We start from the raw sequence: 27,408 nt of genomic DNA, 5'->3' as shown, positions 1-27,408 counted from the left end.
TAATTCCCTCTGCATTCTCCAATACATCCCCCTTGTACCGCAGTAATACAGTAATCACTCACAATCGCTCAGATAATTATCTGCACTCATCTGTGGAATAAAAAAAGCAGAGGGGGCAAAAAAAAAAAAAAGTAGGGGGGGGGGGATATGTCCCATTTTAGCTCTCTGGCTTTTTAATGTTCATCTGGGAGAGCAGCGTGGCTGCCCAATGTGGATGGGAGTCAGCTCAGTGCTCGGAGCAGCTTAATGACAGCAGCCAGTGGATGACAAGCTCACACGGCCCACACACACCCTTGTGCTCGTACACATACCTTTTTCATGCTACATTGCCTGCCCGGGAGTACATAAAGGGTCATCTGTGGTGTGATGGGGGGGAGAAAGAGAGAAACACCTCTTCGGTGCTCACATTAGAAAACATTTCACCTCTCGAGTGATGTCAACGAGACGCCATCATGCACGCCGTACAGACTGAGACGCTCAAATAAGTCATTGCCTGCATGCTCATGATGACCTCCCACCACATTATGAGGCAGACGGCAAATCCGATGGAAAGGCAGCCCTCCTTTACTGGGGTGCTTTATTTGTTAAACTTCTGGATCGGATTTTTCATACCCTGTTTATTTTTATCATGGATAAACAAACAGATCATGAGTGGCCTCTAGTGGGAAAAAGATAATACAGTGAAAGGTCTTTTTCTTTTTTAAAGATTTAAAAAAAACAGGACGGGGTGAGGGAGTACAATGAAGACTATATAATGCAATTTAAGCAAAATTACTCAACACTTGAAAGTAAATTGTTGTTAAGATTTCTTAAAACAAGAAGCTATGCTCAAAACAGCCCACTGAGGTCTTCTACGTATTTATACGGCACAGATTGAAATACAGTATTTGTTATTTTCAGATAAATTTATAACTAGTCATAAGATGGTAACTGGAAGTTATATAATTTTTAAGGTAAACTACTGCTTGGAAGCAGTGGTTATAAACAAAAATTAACTGGTAAGAAAAAACAGTTTTGCAAATCAAAGAAAAAAGGATATTTTGAAGATAGCGGTAGTCGAGCAGAAACCTATGCCAATTTTTTTCCCACTTGGTCAGTCCTCAAATTGGTTTAAGTCAAGTCTACAAATTGTTCACCAATCTTGTGTGCTGAAATTATCACGTTCTTGAATGATACAATGTTTAATAATTCCAAATGTAAGCAGCCTCCGAAAGATAACGTTTTTGAAGGTACAAGAGAGACAAAAGGCAGCACGGTGACACAGCTGGAAAGTGTTGGCTTCACAGTTCTGAGGACCCTGGTTCAATCCCAGCCCTCCTTGTGTGGAGTCTGCATGTTCTCCCCCTGCCTGCGTGGGTTTCATCCGGGCACTCCGGTTTCCTCCCACAACCCAAAAACATGCAACATTAATTGGACACTCTGAAATTGCCCCCAAGTGTGATGGTGAGTGCGACTGTTGTCCGTCTCCCATGTACCCTGCGATTGACTGGCAACCAGTTCAGGGTGTACCCCGCCTCCTGCCCGTTGATAGCTGGGATTGGTTCCAGCACTCTCGCAAACCTCATTAGGATAAGCAACTCAGAAAATGGATGGATGGGATATATATATATATATATATATATATATATATATATATATATATATATTTATAACTGCTTTTTTAATGTCTTCATTATGAGGAATTGAAATTAACAAAATTTACTGGTTGGAATACACTGGCATCTAAGGGGTACCTATGGGCAATAAAATTAGTCTTCAGTTAAGCTTTTTTTGGAATGTGGGAAGAAATGAGAATGCCTGTAAAAATGCAGGTAAGGTGGAGAACATGAAACTTGAACTTGGACCATCTACAAAAGTGAACTGTAATTATAAAAAAAAAAGAATAGTAAAAGAATGCATTGTAGTGGATTATTATTTTTTTAAGCTAAAAGTCGTATGCACAGTAATATAATGGATTCTATTTCATGTTTTAAATTTTGTACATTTTATTTTTGAGTGATTTTCATGTACCACTAGATGGAGCCGACGTACAACTAGTGGTTCTTTTACCACACTGAGAATCACTGAGCGAGGTGATTTTTTTTTTTTCCAATTTTGTATGCCGTTACTGTCTTACTACTGTAATTTAGTAACTTTCTGTATTCCTATTGCTCTAAGGTTGTCTGCTTCTTTTACACCAGTAAACCCAAACTTTACAATACAAAGGACAATAAAGATTTCTGTCCATTGTATTTTAATGTGCGGCAGATGCAGGATTATTCTTTGCAAGGGAGACGCAAAATTACTCACAGTCCCTGGAAAGCAGCTCACTACTTGAACATCATTGTTAAATGTGACTTTATTGTGATGACTTAAATACACAAACAAACCAAGATGTGGAAAATGAACACCAAATATTAATTGACTGTCTATGTGAGCCTCCTTAACTTGCACATGTAAATGGGTCCAAAGTTGGCAGCCAAGTGTGGGATGACCATCTCACCCAGATGGAGATCAGAAGCGAAGTGAAAGGTATTCCTGAACATGTTTGTGAGTGGTCGCAGGTCCACCACCTGGATGTGGATTCAATTTTGGAGCGGGGAAAAATAAAGTCAAGCCAATAGATAAAGTTCTAATATTTTAACCCGTAAATTATCTTTCTCTACGCTCCTGTGCTGTGTGTGTTGGTTCATACTAACCTCAAGCTGGATGCCATGGTCCTCACGCGCCGAGTGGATGGCTTGTTCAACCACGCCAACATTCTGGATGTGCGAAAGCGTGCAGGTGGAGTAAACGATCTCGCCACCTGGACGTGCTGCCACCACGCCCGCCCTGCAAGATGACAAGTTTGTCGCTGCCTTACAGATGCTTGCTCCGTGACATGTTTTCAGTGGTAGCCATCACTTTTTTTAATCATTATTAAATGTGATCACAAATTCGGCATGAGCAAAAAAATAGTGTGCCACAGAATAGACTAACTGTATTGAGGTTTTAGTCTTATCAATATTGACACCTCTAAGGCGTTTTCATTTGAAAAGTGTGTTTGATATGCTTACAGCAGTAGTTGCAGCTGTAGCTGTGGCAACCGTCGCCTCTCGCTGGTTCTGCTCTTACTGAATATATTATTCTCGTCCTCCATGAGTGAATGTCGGTCTGTGGTACAAGGAACATCAACAAGGACCTGAAATACACAAATAGAAGACAATGTGTTAGCAGTGGTATTGTTAATTTTTTAATGCACTGAAAATATAAACAGAGGCAGTCTTACTCTGTCAAAAGTATTCTGTTCCGCTTCCCCCCATTTGGTGCCATCAAAGGAAGTGATGCGTAGCGTCTCACTGGTCAAAAGCTGCTTCGGAATGTAGCTGTGGAGAACCTTCCTCAATCGTAATGTCCGAGACACAGACGAGTCATTCAAGCACAAAAAACCTGGAGGGTAAGGATAAACAGTGGATGCTTAACATATCATCAACGCTTATTTGGACAAACAATTTCCTGCAAATCAAAACCAACTCTGTCTTTCATGGATCTTGTAGTGTGCACTGGGGTACAGTCATGCATTAAAAGAAAAGGGCCTTCCCCAAACTGCTCTCAGAAAGCTGAATGTTCAGAACTGTCCAAAATGTATAAAAAAGTAGAACTAACAGGACTTGCCAAAACACCAATGTGCTCATTGAGTGATTCAGAAGTCTTCAAAAGTTAACTTAACTGTGTTTAACAAATGTACTGCACACAAAAAATAAGCCACTGTCACATTATGCTTAATTTCCACATTGAATTCCGTAATTCTGCCAAACACCACAAGAGGGAGCCTGCATACCACTAGTGTACCACACATTGAGAATCACTGACAAGGCAATTCTTGCTCAAATGACCTCAAATTTCAACAATTTTTAAACTAAGTCGACTTCATAAGTTTGTTTTGCTGTCTTTCTTCCCCCATGATGCTGAATGACATTAAGTAGAAATGAAAAGATTAACGGTGGGAAGTAAGGTAAAAAAGTAAACATGTCATCGGTGATGCAAGTATCTGTTTTAGTCTCAAACTGTATCCACAAATGGAATATTGCAGAAAGGCCTGTACAGTTTATAAGCCAAATGAATTAATGATTACCAATGGCGTGGGTCTGCAGCAAAGCAAGAGTTTTTCCTCCCGGGGCAGCACAAAGGTCAAGCAGGGTTTGGCCCTCGTGAACATCGAGTGCAAGGCAAGGCAACACTGACGCAGCGTCCATCAGGTAGTAGCCCAATAATCCAGATATATCTGGTCTTAACAGAAAAAAGATTTGATACTAAGAAAAACAACTGTGTGGTTAAGTGACATTGAGGAACATGAATACGTCCAACATCATGCAATCATCCCACCTAGCTGGCTTGAAACGTGAGATATCTCCTCTTGGAAAGACAAAGCACTTGATGTTAGTGCTGACGTGCGGCGCTGAGAACTGCTGCTGACCATTCATGTCATGTTTCTCCACAGAGGTGGAATCAGACTGCTCACTAAATTTGACTTCTGGATCTCGCTCCATGCACACATGCTCTGCAGAAGGGATGAGGTAGGAACAATGAACTGGACATCAAATAAAGCAATCCTGGACATTAATCCAAACAAAGTGTTACTTGAGTGTCAATTGCAGAGGTATTAGCTGCAGTATTTAACACCCACCTTTCCTGTCTCTTTCTGTGACAAAGTCTCTGCATCCTTGAGATGTCAGATCACCCACAAAAGCATCGTCGCAGAAATTATTGAGAAGCGCTCCGTACTTCCTTTCCGAGAGCAGAGCAACTCGGACGGAAGGCCAGAGTTTCCCCAGCTGACTGGAGTAAGTGACATCAAAATGATTTGCTGCTAAACTGGTAGGAGGGTGCTTGGGACGTGAAGCAGCCTGTAAAAAAAGCAAGTCAAGTCAAAACTGATAAATAGTAATATTCAGTAAACTGAAAAATACACTCAGAATTATTGTTACTGGTTGTCAGTGCCACCTGAGTTTGAATTTTTCATCGGAATTGTTTAAAGACAGTCACGGTAGTGTATATGGGTCTCTCAACCAGGTTTGATGGAAGCAGAGAAACATATTTTGATGAGTGAAAGCTTAAAATCTTTTTTTTTTTTTAAACACTTTTTGGGGGGGAAATGTTAAAATTATGTTTTACACCAATGGAGAGAGTGATTGATACTTTTTTTTTTTTAGAGGTTGACTTTAAAAATGTGCTATTTTCATGGTATAAAATCTGTTAGAAATTCACACAACAAAAAGGCACACACGTCCACGAGAATGTTACATTCAGCTTTAGTTCCTTTAGTTTACGAACCCAATCACGTGCCCTGGGAGTGAGTGGTCAGGAAAGGTCGACCTGACCACTTGAGAATGGAACTTTCGTCAGGATCGTACTGCGCCGTTGTTTGAATTAGACTTGTAAATCAGTGATGGTCATCCACTGTTCCATATTACACCAATATGCTGTGAGATCATCAGGTGTGGAAAAAGTATTGTTGCTCCATCTATGACAACAACGGGTTTACAATTACCGCTTTCACAAAAGATGACAGAAGGAGCAATTCAGCTCTGCCTTTAGCAAAATTAAAACTGAATAACATCTTAGGTTCAACTAAACAGATCCAGATCTCACACAGAGAAACTGGGGGAGCAATATATACTTCTAGAGGCATTTTTGTTTGATGCTATGCTCTGACATTTGGCCGTGGCTCTGGAAAGGTCAAAGGTCTGGGAGCACCCAGTGTAAATGACATTACCCAATTTCGGTTCACACGAGACAACTGAAAACCTCGCTTATTCGTCAAATTCCAATTTTTTAATACATACCCATTTTTCTTTTACTCGATGTCTTCTAGACGTTAAGCACCTTAAGTCTTGAATTTTCCGGATTAAAAATCTTGCTTCCGAGCACAACGCCATTTTGCTGGTACGCCACGATTGTCGGTCCGACATTGTTTGTCTAACAAACAATAGTTCCGGATGATGTCACACTGAAGAAGGCGGGATTTTAACAAACTCTGTAAACAATTGGATAGAAGCAACGTCATTCAGTAACTCTTGACCAGTAACAAAGTGTTTCCGGCGATCATCTGGACGCTTCCTGCGAGTGATCGACCCCGACGTCCTCGAAGGCTTGCTGCTGAAGTTGGCACGCTCGGACTTTCTGGGAGGTTTTGGGACAATTTCAAGGCTTTCGTTATGGGTTTCGAAAGAAAAATGCTGAATTACGGCGACCCAGAAGAGGAGGTAAAAGAAATAAAATGTTGTTACGGTGACTCTTAAGGGTATTTAGGGCTCAATTCGGTTTAGGTACGTTCATTCACAAGGGTGGTGTTAGGCTAACGACAGCGCCACAAACTTCATTGGATAAAGAAATTAAGCAACGATCTAAATTTGTGTATGATAAATTTAATTGGATATTATACTGATATTTGAGTAGAAGTTACTTTTCTCTATTTTATGTCCATTGTTCAATTGACCACATGTCATAGTACGTGCATGTTTCCTAAATCACTGCTTCAAGGACATGTGTAAAGCCTACACGTAATATTATTTACGTTCCTTTTTTCCCAAATCCATTTTATAAAAGCATTTTTATCACAGGAGGAAGATGCCCCTGAAGAAGAGGAGGAGGAGGAAGAAGAAGAGGTAGACCTGGTGGTATGTTCCATTTATCTTTTTGTTTGTGTCTTTTTAAGTTTCCCGTGCCACTAATAGTCACATTATTAGGAATTTTATAGCAGGGACTCTGAGCTCTTAAATACAGTGGAAGTGTATTTTTATTTATATTCTTAATTGGGCTCTGACTTAGATATATTCACTGATCCTGGATAACTTTTAGCGAGGCACCTGACCTATGTTTTCCAAGAATATACTTTTATCCATAGAGAGCATGGCTGATTGTATACGGTATGCAGTTGTACATTTTTAATTGAATATTTAAAAAAAAAGTCTTTCATTGTGAAACACAAACACAGGCCTTCTGAACTCTGTTCACATGTCCACATTAAAAAAAACAAGTCAACACTCACTTTTTGTCACATATATTGCGTACACTGCAGCATTGGTACATACGGATAATGTGAGATCTGCAAAACTGTTACAATATTTAATTTAGTAGTATTCAGTTAATTTTAGGGGTGGAACAATTAATTGAACTATATATATATATATATATATATATATATAAAGTTAAAATCTTTTCCCTGAATATTTTCAGGGCTCATGTTTCCATACAGACAATGCAAACTACACTCATTTGCTGATGCCCACATCCCTCACTAGGCCATCTTTTAAAACCATACATGCTCAGAGTTACAGATACAATACAAAATAAGATGACCCCAGATGGACAAAAATATCCACACCTCAGATGCAAATTATTTGTTAAACATGCAAAAGATTTTTGTTTCCATCCCATTAATTGATCTATTATACACAATTCTAAAAATATTGAATTCCTGCAGTGCTAATTGGTATAACACTGCTTATCACCCATTTCTTAGTGCCATCGTTGTATTTAATTTATTTTGTGATCTTTTTGTCCCCTCCAGGACCCCTTAGAAACAATCCGTGCCAAGTGTGAGGAGACGGAACATTGCGTGCACTACAAAGAGCGTCTGGAGCTCTGCGAGACCCGCGTCAACTCCAAATCCAACACCACAGAGGAGTGCACAGAAGAGCTCTTTGACTTCCTGCATGCACGGGACCACTGTGTAAGCGTCTCCACGTGCACAAAAGGTACCGGAATCATTTCGTGTGTCCTAATGTCTCTTCATTCACCTTTCCCATACAGGTATCACACAAGCTGTTCCACAATGTGAAATAATCTACCCACCACCTGCATGATCAATGTATCTGCTTTGACTGTAAAATAAAGTACTTACAAAATATTCTATATTAATACATAAATGTATGATGGTCCTGGGCTTATCACATTACATATATTGTACGAGGCAGTTTGTACATAGTCAAGCCTTGCTTGTACAGAGACTCTAGAGGTTCACACTTTCAATGTGGTCTGGTAATTTTAGAAAAGAGCATGCAAGAACTTATTATTCAGGATATTTTTTTCCCTATGACTATGAACAATTTAATAAAAGGTGTCTTTGGTTACCAGTTCATCATGGTTGTTTCATTTCTAGTGAGAATTATTATGCAAAACAATAACAACTTTGCAGAGGAGTTTGTCCAGTGATGTTTTATAAAATGAAGATAAATATGGGTAGGGCATCAAAAGCTTTGGTAGACTAGATACAAATGGGAACCTTATCTGGTCACTTCCCATTTTTACGGCCATTTGTTGCTAGGCAGAGTTCATAGGACTCCATCGTAAATGTCTCAGAATTTGTCACTGTTGGGCAGAAGCCTTGAAACTATGTCCAAATATGGTAAATTTCATTTTTTTTTTTTTTTTAAACAAGTCACTGCTAAGCAGTCAGGCCTCAAGTGAGTACTGTATGGAATTTTCTATTGAAAAGGCATTGCCGTCTTTGATGATGCAATGTAATTGATCGAGAAGCATGTTTTGGTTTGAGTAATCCCCGATTAAGATAGGATTCCATCCATCAGTTTTCCAAGCCGCCTATCCTAATAAGGGTCGGGGGAGCCCTGTCCAGTGGTAACAATAATATCAGGGGGTTTTCAAAGCGTGGTAGGCCCAAAAGTAAGCTGGAATAGCGCCCAGTACTCCTCTGACTCTTGGGAGGATGGGCAACTAGGAAAATGGATATGGAATGAGAATCATGGTTTGCATGTATGCAGACTCCCTCTAGTGGTCTGCGAAAGATTCACTAAATTGAATGTTTGTTTTTTGTTTACCTGTTAGGTACAGTTCAGTTGTATGTAACATTTGTAATATCTTTGCCTTTAATCTTTAGTACCATTTTCAAAACACTTATACAATTATTTAAATTTTTATTTACAATATTTTAATGGACTTAAGTCCAATTTATACATTTCACAGTTAAATTACTGCTCTGTTACCCAAATGGGAAAGGAAAAAGCACTTACGTTTAAGTTACAATTTGGGAGAAAGGTGCTAATACGGGAACTTATTTTCACCATTTAAGACTTTTTAAAAAAAAAAAAAAAACCTCTGATTTGTTATAGCTTAGTTTACAATATTACATTTGAAAGTTAGTTCGTTTTGTTCACATTACTGTGAACAGTTGGTCCCTTACACAAGGGCACCTAAATAGAGTTATCTATCAAGACATATTAAAACAACTTAAAAAAAACAAATAAGTTGACTAAAAGAGATTTATTTGACAATATCACAAATAAATAAAGGCATGTAAAAGTTTTAAAAACAGATGAGTGAACACATGATGGCAGTGTGGCTACAAAGTTCTCAAGTGGCCAGAGTTAATCTCACCAAATGTTCTCTTTGTTGCTTCTGTCACCATAGTCATCCATGACAGTCTGCAGGCACAAACAATTGAGAAGAAAAGAACAAAGCACAGAGGCTATTAAATATTAAAAAAAAGTCACTCCTATAACATTAATTGAAGAAGAAAAAAGGTTTCCCCACCTGCATCAGCAGCCTCTCTTTCCTCAGATTCTTATAGAAGACGAGAGCGTCAGGGTCTGCTCGGACCACGCGGGGGTCAAAGTCCATAACCCTGAGGCTCTCCAAACTCCGAGCCCGAGACAAGGCCACGTAAGCCTGGCCGCTCTCAAACACCCGAGCCAGGGAGATTTCCACACAGTCTAGTGTCATTCCCTGTAATAAATGAAGAAAGTCTCATTGAGTGGATCGTTAATGCCGATTGTTGACCGCGTGGTGCACTCTGCCCTGTCAACTTGTCTTCTTGTGATCACCACTCCTCACTAATCTCATTTCCTCTTAAACGATGCGTGTGCGCTCGAGATTGCTTTCACTGGCGTGGATCAAACATTGCTGACACAAAGGCTGTGACAAATGAACTCAATTACCTTCCGGGACATCTCCTATTGTAGTACATTCGGAGGTCAAGATATTGGGAAAATACCACCAAGACACCGGTGTGATTTGTGATTGCTCACTCGTGGTGGGTAAAAGGCTAAGTGTGCCACATAACATAGATTGATGGAAATTCATCCCCATTAAGAAGGGGCTGAAATTAACAACAGTTGCATATTTATGGCCCCATTTATGAAAAGTAACAAATAGCTAAGATGGCTCTAACGATTACAAGGAGCAAACATAACAGAAGGAGAGGATGGAGAACAACTAGTACATTTAATACTCGAGGGCCAAAAAAGAACTAATCAAAAAGGGCAAAGAACTGGGACTGCGAAATGCAGATGTACACGATGCTAATTTATCTTTGTGTATTCATGACAGCAGCATATAGAGCTTGTGCACGTGACGTTACCATATTCACGGTGCCATATTGCCGGTCAAACAGAGCTGCTCGACATTGTGGGAGACACGGAACCGGAGGAGAATATTTACAATACCCGAGACCTGTTGTACTGTTGATTGTCACAACACACGTGAAAGCTCTTCAAAGAGATCATTCTATGGAATATCAGCTGAAAAGACAATTAAACATGATGGATGGTGCCCAACAAAATACACACGACTGTGTATCGGTGATTTCATTTCAGTTAGGAATTATTCTTCTAAATCTGTAATTACCCAAAAAGTATTTATAATGCCATGTTGGCTCATTTGAGAACAATGCGTGTTTTAAAAAAAAAAAAAAAAAAAAAAAAAAAAAAAAAAAAAAAGTCCGTCACAGAGGTTAAGTGTGGCCGCAATCGCTCCCATGTACGTTGCAAAGTTTAATTCCTTCATTTGCTGATCTAAAACTGGGGAGCGGGGGGGAATCCCTCAGTAATTCCCAACACTTTAACCAATATTTAAATAACTATGTATTTAAACAGCACAGTAAAGTAGTGGTTCGCATCCCTGCTTCACAGTAGAGAGATTACGAGTTCAAATCTCTCCTCAGGTTCTCCTCTCCGGGTTTCATTCCAAAAACAAGAGTACTGTAAATCGGTTCATTGAAGACTAAATTGTCAGTTAGTTGGTGGATGCAAATAATGGGTTTTGCAACTGCCTGGCAACCAGTCCAGGGTGTGTATAGCCTCTTGCCAAATGTTTGCTGGGATAGGCTCCAGCTCATTTACGACCCCACACAGGTGTGCAGAATTATTCGGTAAATATTTTGACCATATCATCACTTTTGGGGAGATTTCCCAACTCCCAGCTCGATAAACCTAAATGCTTAATGGGTATAAGCACGACGGGTAATTGACTGATGGGTGTGGCTTTAGGAGCTCAACAGCCGACGTAAAGGTGTGTGTAAATGATTAGGCAGCTTTGTCTTTTGTGAAGGTGTGTGCAAATGATTAGGCAGCTTTGTCTTTTTACACAAAAATGGATTTAACAGACTCTTAAAGTAATAAATTATAAGCCAATCAGTGGGTTGCACCCCTCTTGAAATATCCAAGATATTGGGGTGTGATCACAGAACCATCAAATGCTTTGTTGTGAATAGTCAAACAGCTTTGCAAGAAACATTTTGAGAAAAAAAAGAAGACGGCAAAGGATTTGAGAAGAATCAAGAGTCATATTTCACAACTGCAACCTCAATGTATAAAAGACGTTCAGGGATATGGCCAAGGTAAGAAAAGCTGAAAAGAGACCACCAGTAGACAATACGCACAAAATGGAGAGAATCTCAACTGGCCCAAGAAATATCTGGCGATTATTGAAATGAAATAGCTGGTATTGTAAAAGATGAGCTGGTTGGAGCTTTTGGGGTTGAAGATGGGCTTCAAATCAACTCCCAAGCATTCTATCAGTTTTTACAAATCATTTTTTCCCCAGGCAGTGGTAGAGGAAGAAGCATGAATCTTTCAAAAAAAAAAAAATAAATAAATTTATGTTGGACAATATCAATCACATGCATTCAAGTAGGAAAAGCAACCAAAGGCACCGTGGTTGGTGACTAATCTAAACAATGCTCAAAAATGAGACTTTGCCCTAATAATTCTGCACATGGTGGAATAAGGACTATAAAAATGGGGGGGCCCTCCTAACTGACTAATTTCCCACATTGTCATTCCAGATAATTTAATCAAATACATTTTGCTACTTGTACGTTGAAGATCTTTGACGTCAAGGTGGTGTCATCCGTTTGTCTTTCCTGACACGATTGGTGATGCTCGTCTCGTTCTTAAACCATTACTGGGAAAGGCCGCATGAGAAGTTAAAGGCCGAGTTTACAACCCCTCCCCGGGGCGACGGGAACGTCTGGACTTTTATGCCTAGGTTTTAATCTGCAGTGAATCATCTTTTTGGGGGCCCATTCAATTGGTGGATTATAATCAGATTCATTTATGTCACTGTGCTTTAACATTTTGGAGTTAGAAAATTTGGAGCTAATTTGATATGATGTTACGACCAAATGTAAGTTCTTGCTGTGTGAGAAACGGCTTGACCTTGAATCCAGTGATTAAACTATACAGCGGCCACTTTTAGTAATGCAGACATGACTAAGTACAACCAACCAACCAACCAACCACCCACACACCCACACCCACACACCCACAGAGTCAGGAGAAAAGCAAATGGCAAAGAAAAAAAAAAAAAAGATCTATTAAGGCCACTTGAGGTCATTTGGCCATCATTTGCATATAAATTTAGAAACCCACTTGGCTCTTGTGGATGGAAATGGCCCAGGCCAGTTTGAGTGGCAGCTGCTGTCGGCTCAGGTGTGCCCCACCCCCCGACTTGAACACCCAGCGTTCGAGCTTCAACACTTCCGTGACGCCGCACAGGAAACGGACACGTGGGAGACCTGAGGAAGAAAATAAATAAATAAATGTGACTCAGCACATTATCCAGCAAGCAGTTTCAAACTGTAATTTCCCAAATGTATTCATTTATTCTAAATTTTTCATTTGGTTGACTGAAAATCCTGTATAGCCTTTAATTTTACATGACCGGACGGAACACATGGCTCAGCAAATTTACAAGACCACCGGCCTGTCCTCATTCATCTTAGAGACTATCCAGCATCATGACGTGTTCGGGCTATTTTTCATCCCCTTTAAAAGAAGCTCATCCAACGTGCTAAATTTATAACTGATTAGAATCATTTAAATGTACGCGTTCCCTGGTAAAACTCTTTGAAAGTGTCCTGCTACCAGGGGTTGGACGTTTCGAGGATTATGTTTGAATGCTCTCAGCCAAGCCTGCAATAAGTGTACGCTAACCGTGTTTTCCAGGCTCAAATGCCACCACAACCCCTCGGGCTCCGTTCACCAGACCTCGAGTGACATCAAGGTTCTTTGTCAACATGACCTGCATGATGAAGACGAGTAGATTAGCTGCCATGTAGAGAATACTTTGTGTGCGTGTGTTTGGGGGGGAGAACCAGTACACATACACACCTGAGCTCCCACTTTAAGATGAAGTAGTCTGCTGACCGGACTGTGGGCGTCTATAATCCTCACTAAGGCCGGGTCGCTGTCCAGAGCCTCGAATACTCGCGTCGACCCTGATGAACAACAAGAAAAATGCATGATTTAAAAATACTGCACAATCGAATTCTCCAATGCCAAACACACCAAAAAGTGATACCTGTCAAATGAAACGTATCCGGGTAATTTATTGGCTCGATTAATTATTTCCCAATATCTAAGTAGATTCAACCAAATGTGAAATTTAAACAAGGCCTTTATGGTAAATAAAATATGATCATTTTAACTCATTGACATTTTTGATGCCACTACAAAACTGTATCTTTGATATAGAGGAATAGTTTGATGGTAACCATAGAAACATAAAGGGAATTTACAGCAGAATAGGGATCGGTCTGGCGGCTCAGATATTTTCCATCTGTCAGTATGTTTTTAAGAGGATATATTTTCATGGCTCAAACGTAGTTCTGTGTAGGCTTACAAGGCAGCGTCTGGTTTTTCAGTTCTGTCCAGTTTTCATGTATTTGGTTGACAGGCGTGGTCTCAGCAGACTCGCCCACAGCGTTCGAGAGCAAATGAACCGGCTTGTTTTTCCCCCAGTGTTGATCCATCATTCCATATACCGTAATTTCCGGCCTATAAGCCGCAACTTTTTTTCCATACGCTTTCAACCCTGCAGCTTATGCGGTGATGCGGCTAATTGTGCATTTTTTATTTTCTAATGGCCGCAAAGGGGGCACTGGAACGAAAAAAGTAAGAGTGAGACCAATGGAATATCCCTTTCCGGGCAGGGGTTGAACATTTGCAACAGGTTTAATATAATAGAAAATTTTAAGTACAGAATATCATTTTCTCAGCAAAAATTTATTTGGTCCAGAGAGGGATATATGTGCCGTGGAAGTGACTTTTACCAGTAATTTTTTTTAACCGGCTCTGTTAGCGCTGTGCTAGCGTTTTTCTTGGTAATTTAGGTATGTTTTTTTTTTTAACCGGTCCTGTTTGTGCTGTGCTACCGTGTTGCTACTGTGTAGCTGCCGCGGCTGTTTTGTTTTTTTTAAGCAGCCCTGTTCGTGCTACCATGTTGTTGCTATGTTAAGCTAAGCTAAGGTATTAAAACTTTGAAAACTCTGTATCGTCTTTCGTCGTAAATATCTCGTGTTTCAATGTGGGCACTTGCATCTTTTACACGGGTGTGGCTTATGTGTGCGCCAAATGGTATTTCCTTTACAAATATACTGGCTGAGGCTTATTATCAGGTGGGCTCTGTAGGCTGGAAATTACAATACAGTACTTGATTTTTTTTTTTTTATTATTCAAATTTGGCAGTGTTGTCAGAACTTTTCTGTGGTGTATCATATTTGCAACAGATATTTTCCCCTTCATAAGGACAGAATGTTCGAAACATTACATTCAGATGAGAGTTAAACAATCACAATAAATCACTGAACAAGATACAGAATATTGGGGTGAAAAAGGTTTTAAAATAACATTTTTTTAGTTAACCAAATTCAACAAGTTGTTTAACTTTGGATGGTCGACTGTAAAAAGTTTTTAAGCAGGAAAGGGTAAAGTGCATTGCTGATATTGCAACCGAAAGTTTACTACTGCAACTTTCTGGAAGTGCAGTAATGTAAAATCAACTTGAAAGTTAAACAAAAATCGAAACAATGACACCTGACTGATGTTACCAACATGACTCATGACAACAACAAAAAAACAAAAAAAAAAAAAAGTGTCAAAGTTGGAAGGACGCGGGAAGAAATGCGTCATACCTGGCAGCTGCTGTAGCTTGTTATCGTTGGTGAGCTCCACATCATCCTTGTGTGTGCACAGTCTGGTTGCTACGATACCGTCCCTGTCGATCTGACGGTAGACGCTCGCAATCAATTTATTTGTAACCTCTTCTGTCGCCCTGCGCGGGGTTGATCAAGTCGTTTAGCCGAGGAAATCTTTCTGTATTGGAAGACATTCGGCAAGAGATTGGATTACAAAATTTACCTTCCCACCCTCACAGCCTGGAGGAGGGCGATGAAAGTCTGATCCGTTTGCCGTCGCACTTCCGTTAGCTCCAAGTTGACCTGGATGACTTTACGCCAACATCTAGCCTAATAAATGATAACGACAACATTTTAGATGTGCTCATCAACAACAACACGTAGACTTCGGTTATCTTTTGCTGACATCATATTCTGGATTCACCAACACAAGAATTATTCACTCAGTCTTTTCGAAAAATGTTAATTATGACATACAATTTTCAAAATTATACTCATTATTAAACCAGAAAAATTCCAGTGACGTAGCAGCTTATGATCTGACCGATTTCATCATATAAAGAGAAAATATTAAAAACTGCTCTCAGTATGATGCGGTGCAATTGTCGCCCATAACCACAATAATAAACATGTTGTTCAGTTAATGGTTTTTTAATTGTCTCAGGTCAGTGCATGAGAAAACCAGCGACTGTAGCGTGCATTAATAGCACTCAGTGGGAAAGGCCAACTGGTATTTCAGAAGCAATGCTTGGTTGGCTTTGTCTGTGCTAATAGGCGAGACCTGAACATGTCAAAAAGTGGCTTCTCGAAGACACAACAAAAATAATTGGCCCGCTATCATTTATACCGATAAATAAATAAACCAAATAAATTTGGTTGGCATTTAAAAAAAAAAAAAAAAAAAAAAAATCCACAAAAGAAAAATCACAGTAGGCAAGTCCCACAGTGGATAAATTAAAAATGATGACTGGGCCTTCAATAGAGCTCATGCACCTACATTATAAAATCAGGATTTTTGTTTACGTCGCCATAATGCCAGTCAAAGAAAGAATTGTTGAAAGTTAATTCCTTTGAGACGAAATGAAAATACGTCTCATAGCATGAGACCCAGAGTTTTTTCCGATACCGTTAACACATTTAGAATGTGATAATAAACGAAGGTACGTGGATAAATTAGAGACACTTGGCATAGAGGATCCATATTTACTGGCGATGTCGATGTTTTCACTGATAAGAAATTTGACTGTTAACTGGATTCTGCTTGTCTTGGACAACTGGATATACACGTGTACTGTATCTGGTGAGTAAGTCGGCAACATTTACACAGAAGAGTTTGAAAGCATAGAAAAGTCTGGACACATACAAATACTTCGTTGCTGGATCTGTTCTCAATCAAGAATAAATCCCACATAGTGATGGAGCCACTCATTTTTGTTCAGTACAAATACCAATATTTAAATAAATGACCCGTGGTTTTACACAAACTCACATTCATTAACTATGATTAGGAAAAAAATAAAACAAATTAGGACGGAGTTGTTTCCTCCGTACACGGAAGCGTATTGCTGCCACATGTTAACATTCGTAAACCTCTCTGTGACAGACTGTTTATTATTATTATTTTTTTTTAAATATGCATTGTTCTCAAATGAGTCAACTTGGCATTTTGAATACTTCTTTATAATTTGAGATTGAGAAGAATAACTCCTACCGGAAATTAAATGATCACTACACAGGCGTGTGTATTTGTTTGGTCACCATCCATCACGTTTAATTGCCAAAATCCATCGATCTTTTCTGTTGGTATGCTATAGATTGATATCTTTGAAGAAATGTCTCATCTATTGTGATAACCAACAGCACAACAGGTCTCGGGCAATTTGAAAAATCTGTTCCGGTTCAACAACTCCCGCACTGCCAAGCAGCTTTGTTGGACTGGCACTTTGGTGCCGTAAAAATGGTGACGTCACACGCACAATCTCTATGGCTCTGGGACCAGGAGTCAAATTTTTAATAATGGATCATTGTTGTGCCCTGCAATTGGCTGGCAACTATTTCAGGGTGTACCCTGGCTCCTGCCCGATGACAGCTGGGATCGGCTCCAGCACTCCTCCGGCCCTCGTGAGGATAAGTAGCTTATGAAATGGACTGATGTTTAGTCATATTACTCAGGGAAACAAACACCAAACAGAATATTAGCAATCACGTAACGGGTTTTCAAAGTTATTTCTCAAACTCACTCAGTTATCCATCCATCCATTTTCTTCGCCGGTTATCCTCACGAGGGTCATGGGGGGTGCTGGAGCCTATCCCAGCTGTCAACGGGCAGGAGGCGGGATACACCCTGAACTGGTTGCCAGCCAATCGCAGGGCACATCGAGACAAACAGCCGCACTCACAATCACACCTCTGGGCAATTTAGAGTCTCCAATTACTGTTGCATGTTTTTGGGATGTGGGAGGAAACCCACGCAGGCACGGGAAGAACATGCAAACTCCACACAGGCGGGTCCAGGATTGAACCCAGGACCTCAGAAGTGTGAGGCCAACGCTTTACCAGCTGAGCCATCGTGCCGCCCTCACTCAGTTTTATCCCCCCAAAATGTTTATATTGACGTTTTAAAGTATGAACTTCTGTCACAGAGTACTTTCTTTCACCTTTGTCTATAGCTATATTGTTGTGCATCTTGTAGGATTATCGTTGGTCAGTTTCAACTGCTGCTGCTGCAAAAAAAAAAATCTATTTACACACAGAGCAAATAAGATCTCTTTGATTACCACCTCTGCAGAAGTCACAACACAGTATCTACATCGGCATCACTTTACCTGGAAACAAAATTTGGCCTTTTCTTTTCCCTTTGAAACAGGAGGCAGCTGAAGGAAATCGCCACAAATAATCAACTGGATACCCCCGAAAGGCTCAGTGGACCTCCTCACCGACCTGTGCAGAGAGAGAGAAAACTTTTGGGGGATACTGTACTAATAAAAAGAACATTGACAGGATGCATCATCGTTACACGTTGCTGATTTAGAACTATAGATCTTACCTGGCCACAGACTCGAGCTTGTCGAAGAAAGCGGCGTCCACCATGGAGATCTCGTCGATGACGAGGTGTCGACAGCTGGTCCAGTGCTGCCGCACCCCGGGCCTCTGGGCCAGCTCGATACACTGCTCCAGCGGGGCTGAGCCCGAGCCAATACCTGCATACAAGTTGTTGGCGTAGGGGTGGATGATGGTGGGAAGGAGGGGACAAAAAAGATACAACAAATTAGAACTGTCACTGTGTGAAGATAATTGACTAGAAATAAAGATTTGCGATTAAGGAAGACACTCCTAAACGACATTGATTGGCACATAGTCCAACTTTTTGGAGAACAAGAGAAGGCTAACGGCAATAAACTTTATGCAAAAGTACAGAAAAAAAAAGACTTTAAAATGAACTCATGCATGAGTTTGGGTTGTAAATTCACCTCTTTGTGGATTTTGGGGTGGGTGTTGTGGCCAAAAGGAAAAGAAGTTGTGAACCATCTTCTATTGTCTTTATATCAGATTATAAAAATAGCATTTTATTGTGGCACTTGTTTGAAGATTACTTTTACTGTAGTTCCTATGGAAATATTCACTAGCCCCTGGATGATGACGATGTTAGCCTTGAGCTCGTGGACTTTGTTTTGACAGAATTATATGGTTGGGTTGAATAGTTTGGTGTTTAAATAAACGGTTTAATTAGTTTTTTTTTTTTTTTTTTTACACTGCATGTTACAGTAAACTTCAACTGGGAGTGACAAACTTCTGCACATGATTTGGAGAACATAGCATGCATGCAAGACCAAGAAGATGTACTAAGGAATACTTTAAAAATGGTCTGATAATACATTCAAATGGGTGCAAATTAATTCTAAATGTGCTCAAAGCATGTGGCAAAACTATTTAAAAAAAAAAAAAAAAAACCTTATGAGGTCTCCATATTACAGATGTATTGTGGGTGGGTCTGGAACATAGCCCCCATGATAAAATGGGTTCAATGAATATTTTTAGCAGTTAGGCAGTGGTTGACAATAGGGTTAGGGTTAATATTTGAATCAAAACATGTGCCCAACATATCGTGAAGACAGATTCTTTTTTTGGGAGGTATTGGGCAGCACGGTGGCTCAGCTGGCAAACCGTTGACCTCACAGTTTATATTGTTCCAAGTGGACTGTTCCGGTGTCCCCAATGAATTGACCAGTGAGTGTTGCACAATTACATTCCGACCAGAGCAAAGAACCTCATTGCCAAGCATAAGAACACCATCACTATAAAATGAAGATTGACCGACCCGCAAAGTTATGCAGTGTTGTTCCTCCAATATGACACGCCGCCACTCCAGTGCTGGCAGTGGCAAAGGTGCTCTTTGGAGGCAGTGACCCAAGTATTCTCTTCAGTAAGAAGGACTTCCCTGTACCTGAAAGCACAGTAGAATGAGCTTATCGAGCAGGTCCGCCAGAGTGCTACAAGTACAATTAGAAAATGTAATTGTATTACCGCAAATGTGAACTAACACTGGCCATGCAGAGCTGCACGTACAGTATTCATACCTGCGCTGCCCGTGAAGAAGACGTTCTTTCCAGTCAGCACAGCGTTGAGGATGGCAGCCTGTCCTTTGTTAAGTCTACGGGTTGGCAAAGACAGGACTGGTTTCTTGCTCGGGTTGGCTTTCACCTGAAACCGTCACAAAAAGGTACAGCTCACTTGCTCAAATCAGATTTAGATTTAAAAAAAAAAAAAAAAAAAAGATTTTAGTTTAAGGCCACATTGCTAGCCTTAGAGCATCGTATATCATTATTCCCACTACATATCCATCCATCCATTTTCTTCACCGCTTATCCTCACGAGGGTCACGAGTGCTGGAGCCGATCCCAGCTGTCAACGGGCAGGAGGCGGGGTACACCCTGAACTGGATGCCAGCCAGTCACAGGGCACATAGAGACAAACAGTCGCACTCACAATCACACCTAGGGGCAATTTAGTGAGTCCAATTAATGTTGCATGTTTTTAGGATGTGAGAGGAAACCGGAGTGCCCGGAGGGAACCCACGCAGGCACAGGGAGAACATGCAAACTTCACACAGGCGGGGCCGGGATTCAACCCCGGTCCTCAGAACTGTGAGGCACACACTTTACCATCTAATCCACTACATATGATTATCCTCAATTTTATGACAAGAGTTTTGAATAGAAAAAAAACAAAAAAATATATAATATAATATAATATATATAGTGAATTGTTAACAGGCCTGGATGTGGCCTAAAGGCAACTCACAGGGCTGGAGGTACAATCACTTCTTGACCGTTTGACCTGCTGTCCTGCACCCGCAGTCCTGTTGGTGCGGTCCGAAAGTTCTTTGGGCACCGCATTACTTCGAAGCTCGTTGACCTTCTGGATGTCTTTTTGCTGAAGCGGGCTGATAGCCTCAAAGCTGCGAGGCAGACCCGCTTTGAGTTTCTCTCGTGCGCTCAGAGTTTTGCCAGACAGGGCAACCTGGTGTTTGATGTTTAGAGTCCTCAGGAAGAGACTCAGCTGGTCCGGAGGGCAGTTGGAGATGAGTACCTGGATGTTTTCAGGGAGCAGCTTCACAGTGCACTTCCCATCGCGGGCAAACTTAGTGAAGAGTCTGAACTTCTTCAGAGAATAATTTTGGGGGACTTTCCCATCGTGGATGCGGAGGATGAGCTCCTGGAACTCGTTGCGTCCCAGAAGGACAGACGCTTTGCGGATGACCTGCCTCCGGGTGGCTTGTCCTGAGGCGTTCAGGTGCTCTGTCGTCACACAACACTGCAGCTGTGCCCCGGTGTCCTCGCCTCCAGACATCGCAGCCACTTTATCAAAATTAAGAAAAGAGTTATACTCACCTTTTTAATTCAATTCGGCACAGCACATTTGTTCAGTACAGTTCCGTTAAATTTCACCTAAGTAGCAGCGATACATTTGCATTTTAACTTTTGGAACTGTTGGTTTCCAACAATGTTTTGTATTTTTAAAACTAGTTGTATATGTTGATAGGTTCTCTGTTGTCCATTTTAACAAGATAATCATCTGAAATGTTGCTAAATCTGACAATAACATCATGCATGCAATGGGTTTAACCCACAAGGATTAAAACATGATGAATCAGCTCCATTTGGATTTCCAAATAAAGTGAGTTTGATCTTTCAAAGCGATGCGATGTTGGCCAACTCATGTTTACGATTGTGTGCACGTAAACTTTACATCACGCGTGCTTCATCCATAACGCCAATGTAGCGACAACAAAATACATTCAAAAACAATATACATGCTTTAGAAATATTGTTGATTAAAAGGTTTTACCTCATAAATTGCCCAGTCGTCCTCGTCTTTCCTCTGCGAAAGTCACGAAACGCCGATTTCAAATTTATCGGCGTGCACGCATGATCCAATCAGATATGGAGGTTGTTGGCCAATCCGAGGGAGGATATTTAAGAATAAAGCCAATAGAAATGCGAGAATTTTTACCATCGTGACTTTACTGACCAATCGGTGATAGGAAGATTTCGACGTCACACGATGTCTGTATACGGAAATAGATTTATAACGTCTGTTTTGTTTTTATGGTTTTTAAAGGAAAATCTTGGCATACAATGCAAGTTTACTTTTAATATACTTGTACAGAAAGAACGCATATAACGTATTGTATGAGTTTACATTTCCAAATTAATATATGTTTTATGAGTCATTTACTCAATCCAGGGGGCAAATACCGCAAAATTTCCCTGTTTCACTTTTCCCTTGGCAACATTACCAAATTACTGCCAGCATTTTACATATTTACCCTAGTCTACATTTCTCGATCAATTCAAACCAAGTTAAAAGTGATTAGCTCATCCAGTTCCTATTAGAGAATTCTCAAATTAAGACACATGTATCCTCATTACTTGACTGATTTAAAAACATCCCGAATTTAAGTCTCACAAAGTACATTTTCAGATTTGAACAATTCAATTAGAGGACCATTTCTGTTCAGCTCTTCGGCATTCACATAATAATTATGAATAATAATTATTTTCTCATAAACTGCATGCAAATGGTTACAGGCCAGTAAAACCATTAGCTACGCCTGCGCATGTTGTGGCCAGTGAATCCTTGTGATGTGAAAATCCCAGTGCAGTAGTGTAATGCCAATCAGATGGATGAATTCAAGCATAATGCAGTGGAATATTCATATTACACGTTGTAACTGTACTATTTGAGTTCATCTTACAAGTAGCCGGTGGCTTCATCATGGTGGCGGAAAGCAGGTCACTGCATATGTTTGATCTGTAGTCTGTAAGTCTGTACAGATGGCACATTTATAGTAAACAGTACACTGATGGACAATGTGCATTATTACCCAAAACATCACGTGACATTTCTACCTGTGAATCACAAGTTTTAATACTCTGTGTTCCAAGTAAACAGATGGCAACGTAGTTCTTTTCACCTCGAAGCAATATTATATGGAAATGGAAAAACACGCATAATCGGTTTTACAAAGGGACTGCGTACAAATTGAGATCTTGGAGTTTTTTCTCGTGTCATTATTTTGAGCTCGCATAATCAATTTTAGTCGGCAGCAACATGCATTTGAACACATTTTCATTACTGCTGAGAATGTAGGAAGGCGTTTATTATTCCAGCGGCATAGGAGCGACCCCATTTGCAACTTTTACCTCATTTCTAATGATTAGTCTTGTATACATTGTGGTGGCTCTCTTGCGTCAGTGTGGATAATGCTTTTATATAAGTTCTACCCTCAGATTGATATCGCAATAATGACTCATAAACCAGACTGATGACCTTGAGTGTCTGAAATCGTGCAGTCTTTATAAATAAGTTTTATGGGGTTTTTTGTTAGTTTTTTTTCCCCTTAACACTATTGGAGTTCCAGGAATGAGAATTGGACACCTCACACTGTCAAACGAAAATGCACATCTGCAAATCTTGTTCATACTGCAGATGATCCTGGAGGTGCACAAAATCCTCCCATCCATTTTCTTTGCCGCCTATCCCGATGAGGGTCGCAGGGAGTGCTGCAGCCTATCCCAGCTGTCAACGGGCAGGAGGCGGGTACGCCCTGAACTGGTTGCCAGCCAATCGCAGGGCACATCGAGACAAAACAGCCACACTCACAATCACACCTAGAGGCAATTTAGAGTGTCCAATTGTTGTTGCATGTTTTTGGGATGTGGGAGGAAACCGGAGTGCCCGGAGGAAACCCACGCAGCCACGGGGAGAACATGCAAACTCCACACAGGCGGGTCCGGGATTGAACCCTCTTTCAGAACTGTGAGGCCAACGCTTTACCAGCTGAGCCACCATGCTGCTCCTCCCAATTCACCAATTCACTAATTATTTGTTTCACTTTAAAACTGGAGTGCACAGGAGCACGGCGTAAATAAGTACGTATACATACTTTCTAGGGTAGCCTCAACACTAGCATTTACAACTTAAGGTCTATTTTTGTTTTTGTTTATTTTATTATTATTATTCTCAATATTTTCACCAACAGTAATTTCTCTATATTTCAGAGCAATTCTTGGCTTCATTGTTTGCTGTACTGTACCTCCATGTGGATGTTACATTTATAGTATTTGTCCAATCAGAATACGATTTCCATGTGTTGCCATGTCAATCGAATCTGCCCACGGCCTTTCCACTTTGTAGCGGAACTTCAAGCATGTTATCAATGACAGTGTTTATTTAACAAATCCAATCTCAAATTCATCCTCACAGAGCCAGAGCGCTAACCCTCGACAGGAGTATTTTTACATCCTCTGATTGGCTCGTCAGTGGAAACATTTTTCCAAACAAATCTGCAGTAACCTGCACACATAAATACATTTAATAATCTCAATAATCGGTATCTCTGGTGATTCTTGTGCGTTTTATTGAAATTGTTTCAAGATAAATATTGTTTCTGAAGCACTCTTGCTGTATTTGTCACAGCTGTGTGCTGTTATGTTTTTGCTTTGTATTGATGGTTTATAAAATTGCAACATGGTATTGGTGGATTAAGCAAGATACGTGAAGGCTAAGCAAAGAATGCAGAGGGGCAAACTCTCAGCGAGATCACATTTTTATGAAAATAAAGTTAAGCAGGGTTTGCTGAGGACCTCTCAAGATTCAGTCTTTAAAAAAAAAAAAAAGTTGTTTCTTGTATAGTGGACCAGACACACTCCTCAAAACCAATTTAACGTTCAGATAACACAACGCTGCCCTTAAGCCAAAAATGTCAATTTCTTTCGTTTGCTTGGTGGAAGAGATGACTGGTTGCAGTTAGCTGAGCATGACTCACATAATACACATTCTGTGTGCATGAGTCAAAACACACAACGTGTTGGCCTCAATAACTGCTATAAAACAACAAAAATGATGTACTGTTTCTTCATTCCATAATTCACTGCATTTCCCATTACAATGCGAATTCCTATGCAAAAACACCCTGACCATCAACCAAAAAGAAGACTTTGGGGACTTTACGTCTCAAACTAGGATGACATCTTCAACTTATTTTCCCGAGACCTCACTGGTACAATTTGGGTGCACAAACAGCTTTGCTTTGCAAGCCAGATTTCTCGCATGTTGTCTAATTTGGGCTCATTCGAAACGGGACCCAGAAGATGTAAGAACGCCGACAAAAATATGGGCTCATACCTTTGAAACTGTAATAAAAGGTCGCATGACTCACCTTCATGCGGCTCGCTTACGAATGTGACACTGGGAGAGGAGGCATCAACCTAATTGCACCGTTATCTTGTTACGTTAAGGGAAAGAAAGCAAATGACTTGGTGGACGTATAGAGCATGTGGAATAAGACGGTGAGCTCACCCCCCCTCAAAAAAAAAAAAATCCTCTCTGAACAACTTGAATGTGTTTGTAATCCTTTAAAATTGGTAAATAAAAAATAAACAACTGTAACAACCTCTTATAACTGCCATGTCGCTGTGTTCTGAATTGATCATATTTAAATTCAGTCCGACTTTGGACAACGACGCATTTTCCAATGTGTTTGGGAGATTTTGCGCTAGTCCACAGGTGTCAAACTCAAGGCCTGGGGGCCAGATCTGGCCCGCCACATGATTTTATGTGGCCCGCGATGGCAAATCATATACATCAACTTCTGTGATTTTTGTTCAAATCTGGACCAAAATTTGGAATTGTCATATCATACATGAAAATGTTGAGATTTTACCGTAATTTCCGGCCTACAGAGCGCACCTGATTATGAGCCTCAGCCAGTACATTTGTAAAGGAAATACCATTTGGTACATACATAAGCCTTACCTGTGTAAACGCCGCAAGTGTCCACATTAAAGCACAAGATATTTACAAAGAAAGACGGTAAACAGAAAGCATTTTAATACCTTACCTTAGCTTAACATAACAACAACCCGGTAGCATTAACAGGGCTGGTAAGAAAAAAAAAAAACATACCGGTAAAAAAAAAATACAAATAGCCCCGGCAGGTAGACAGTAGCAACACTATAGCACAGCGCTAACAGGGCCGGTTAAAAAAAAAAAAAAACATACCTAAATCACTGAGACGCGGCAGTAGCACAGCAGCAGCCACTAACGCGGCGCTAACCGCTGGCGCGGTGCTAACGGGGCCAGTTAAAAAAAAAACAAACATATCGTCAAAAGTCACTTCCTCGACACATATATTCCACCGGTCTCACTCTTACCTTTTCCGCTCGAGTGCGCCCTTGCGGCCGTTAGAAAAAATGCACAAATTAGCCGCATCACCGCAAAAACCGCAGGGTAGAAAGTGTGTGAAAAAAGTCGCAGCTTATAGGCCTCAAATTACGGTACAAGCATTTTTGTGTTACTAAACAACAATAGTTGAAAAATCCAATTTTAGTGATTTCTGATTCTAAAACTAGTTCATTAATTTCACGTGTAAATATGATGAGGCGGTTAAGGTCTTTTTTTTTAATGGGTTTTATGGGTCATAACGGCCCTTTGAGGGTAGCCCTAAGTAAAATGCGACAAAAATGAGTTTGACGGCCCTGCTATAGCCCAATGATGCCAAGTCTTCAGGTGTTCTGCTCAAGACAAACAAATGAAAATGTAAGGAGAAGCACACTAGAAAATCCAAAAGTTATTTAGGTTTAATCAAAGGCACATTCATGGTGTTGAAAAAATAAAACAACCCCCCCCCCCAAAAAAAAAAAAAAAAAACCTTGGCAATCAAACAGGTGTATCTAGACCTTTTTATATCCATAGTGGGAGTTTTTATGATTTTACAAGAAAGGACACAATAGTAAACAGCATAATAAACCTGGCCAAGTATTCATGGTCAACTTGTAAAGCAGCTTTTATTTTGCCTGTATGGCACATCAATGGATTTGAAATAAATGTGATTTTCAGCTTTACCTGAAGACTGGGGCGGGCCTCTAAGTCACAAACATCCCACTCCGTTCTTTCAAAGTACATTTACATCATCAAAAGTCTTTTTTTATTGATGATTTTTGAGTCATTGCATTTGAGTTATCTATTTCTCTTTATCAGAAATGGTTCAATTAAAATGCATTAATTCATTTATGTTGCTGAATAATTTGCTACTTGACTCATTGTACATAAAAATGACTGTAGTCATAAAAAGACTTGTTTTACATTATTATTATTTTCTACTTAGTAATCAAACTAATTATAAATAAAGAGATATCTAACATAATTTAGATTTGCATTTTAACTTTCTTTTCAACCGCATCTATGAATAACCTGGCTCATCTGTTCATTAAAAAAAAAAAAAATGTCAAATTTTGCCCTGCGGCACGGTGGAACGGTGGAACAGCTGGTAAAGCATTGGCCTTACAGTTCTGAGGTCCCGGGTTCAATCTCGGACCCGCCTGTGTGGAGTTTGCATGTTCTCCCCGTGCCTCGGTGGGTTTCCTCCGGGCACTCGGGTCACGGGTGTGATTTTGAGTGCGGCTCTTTGTCTTTGTGTGCCCTGCGATTAGCTGGCAACCAGTTCAGGGTGTGCCCCGCCTCCTGCCTGTTGACAGCTGTGATAGGCTCCAGCACTCCCCACGACCCTTGTGAAGATAAACGGCAAAGAAAATGGATGGATGGAAATTTCGCCCTTGGTCACAAAAGATTTTCCACCTGTGCTTTTGTATTTTTGGGTCCACAATATTGCAGCTGGTAATTACATTTTGATGCCATTGTTAACTCCTCAAAGGCAAATTATTCCCTTTAAT

At 40.3% G+C, this 27,408-nt stretch overlaps 3 protein-coding genes across 3 annotated transcripts; 1 reads left to right on the top strand and 2 right to left on the bottom strand.

The window, feature by feature from the left end:
• Positions 1–2,329: 2,329 nt before the first annotated feature.
• nsun4 (NOP2/Sun RNA methyltransferase 4) lies at positions 2,330–5,961 on the bottom strand. The gene is made up of 8 exons (XM_061839114.1): positions 5,805–5,961; positions 4,646–4,865; positions 4,345–4,519; positions 4,094–4,248; positions 3,248–3,408; positions 3,036–3,160; positions 2,679–2,811; positions 2,330–2,552 (listed from the first exon to the last, which is right to left on the bottom strand). Exons 1-8 carry the CDS (start codon positions 5,928–5,930, stop codon positions 2,409–2,411), a joined length of 1,239 nt encoding a protein of 412 aa, XP_061695098.1. The 5' UTR covers positions 5,931–5,961; the 3' UTR covers positions 2,330–2,408.
• An 89-nt stretch (positions 5,962–6,050) lies between these two features.
• LOC133510780 (cytochrome b-c1 complex subunit 6, mitochondrial-like) lies at positions 6,051–8,101 on the top strand. Its single transcript, XM_061839115.1, has 4 exons — positions 6,051–6,224; positions 6,582–6,638; positions 7,532–7,693; positions 7,774–8,101. The coding sequence occupies exons 1-4, from the start codon at positions 6,177–6,179 to the stop codon at positions 7,804–7,806; spliced, it is 300 nt and encodes a 99-aa protein (XP_061695099.1). The 5' UTR covers positions 6,051–6,176; the 3' UTR covers positions 7,807–8,101.
• Positions 8,102–9,225: 1,124 nt separating this feature from the next.
• Positions 9,226–21,628, bottom strand: pif1 (PIF1 5'-to-3' DNA helicase homolog (S. cerevisiae)). Its single transcript, XM_061839230.1, has 13 exons — positions 21,521–21,628; positions 20,474–21,030; positions 19,750–19,873; positions 19,491–19,616; positions 18,219–18,372; positions 17,998–18,112; positions 15,396–15,502; positions 15,170–15,309; positions 13,368–13,474; positions 13,191–13,278; positions 12,627–12,772; positions 9,511–9,702; positions 9,226–9,401 (listed from the first exon to the last, which is right to left on the bottom strand). Exons 2-13 carry the CDS (start codon positions 21,020–21,022, stop codon positions 9,351–9,353), a joined length of 1,899 nt encoding a protein of 632 aa, XP_061695214.1. The 5' UTR covers positions 21,023–21,030; positions 21,521–21,628; the 3' UTR covers positions 9,226–9,350.
• Positions 21,629–27,408: the final 5,780 nt, after the last annotated feature.

This window comes from Syngnathoides biaculeatus, chromosome 13, assembly GCF_019802595.1.
Source record: "Syngnathoides biaculeatus isolate LvHL_M chromosome 13, ASM1980259v1, whole genome shotgun sequence".
Lineage (NCBI taxonomy): Eukaryota > Metazoa > Chordata > Actinopteri > Syngnathiformes > Syngnathidae > Syngnathoides > Syngnathoides biaculeatus.
This window is presented reverse-complemented; position numbering and strand designations above follow the sequence as displayed.

Coding starts and splice junctions, on each gene's coding strand:
- nsun4 (XM_061839114.1), bottom strand. CDS start 5,930: ATGTCGGACCGACAATCGTGGCGTACCAGCAAAATGGCGTTGTGCTCG. Junction 4,520..4,645: donor CACAGAAAGAGACAGGAAAG/GTGGGTGTTAAA, acceptor TCCCTTCTGCAG/AGCATGTGTGCATGGAGCGA. Junction 2,553..2,678: donor ACCATGGCATCCAGCTTGAG/GTTAGTATGAAC, acceptor ATCCACATCCAG/GTGGTGGACCTGCGACCACT.
- pif1 (XM_061839230.1), bottom strand. CDS start 21,022: ATGTCTGGAGGCGAGGACACCGGGGCACAGCTGCAGTGTTGTGTGACG. Junction 18,373..19,490: donor AACACTGCATAACTTTGCGG/GTCGGTCAATCT, acceptor ACTTGTATGCAG/GTATTGGCTCGGGCTCAGCC. Junction 12,773..13,190: donor ATTTGAGCCTGGAAAACACG/GTTAGCGTACAC, acceptor TTTCTTCCTCAG/GTCTCCCACGTGTCCGTTTC.
- LOC133510780 (XM_061839115.1), top strand. CDS start 6,177: ATGGGTTTCGAAAGAAAAATGCTGAATTACGGCGACCCAGAAGAGGAG. Junction 6,225..6,581: donor ACGGCGACCCAGAAGAGGAG/GTAAAAGAAATA, acceptor TTTTTATCACAG/GAGGAAGATGCCCCTGAAGA. Junction 6,639..7,531: donor AAGAAGAGGTAGACCTGGTG/GTATGTTCCATT, acceptor TGTCCCCTCCAG/GACCCCTTAGAAACAATCCG.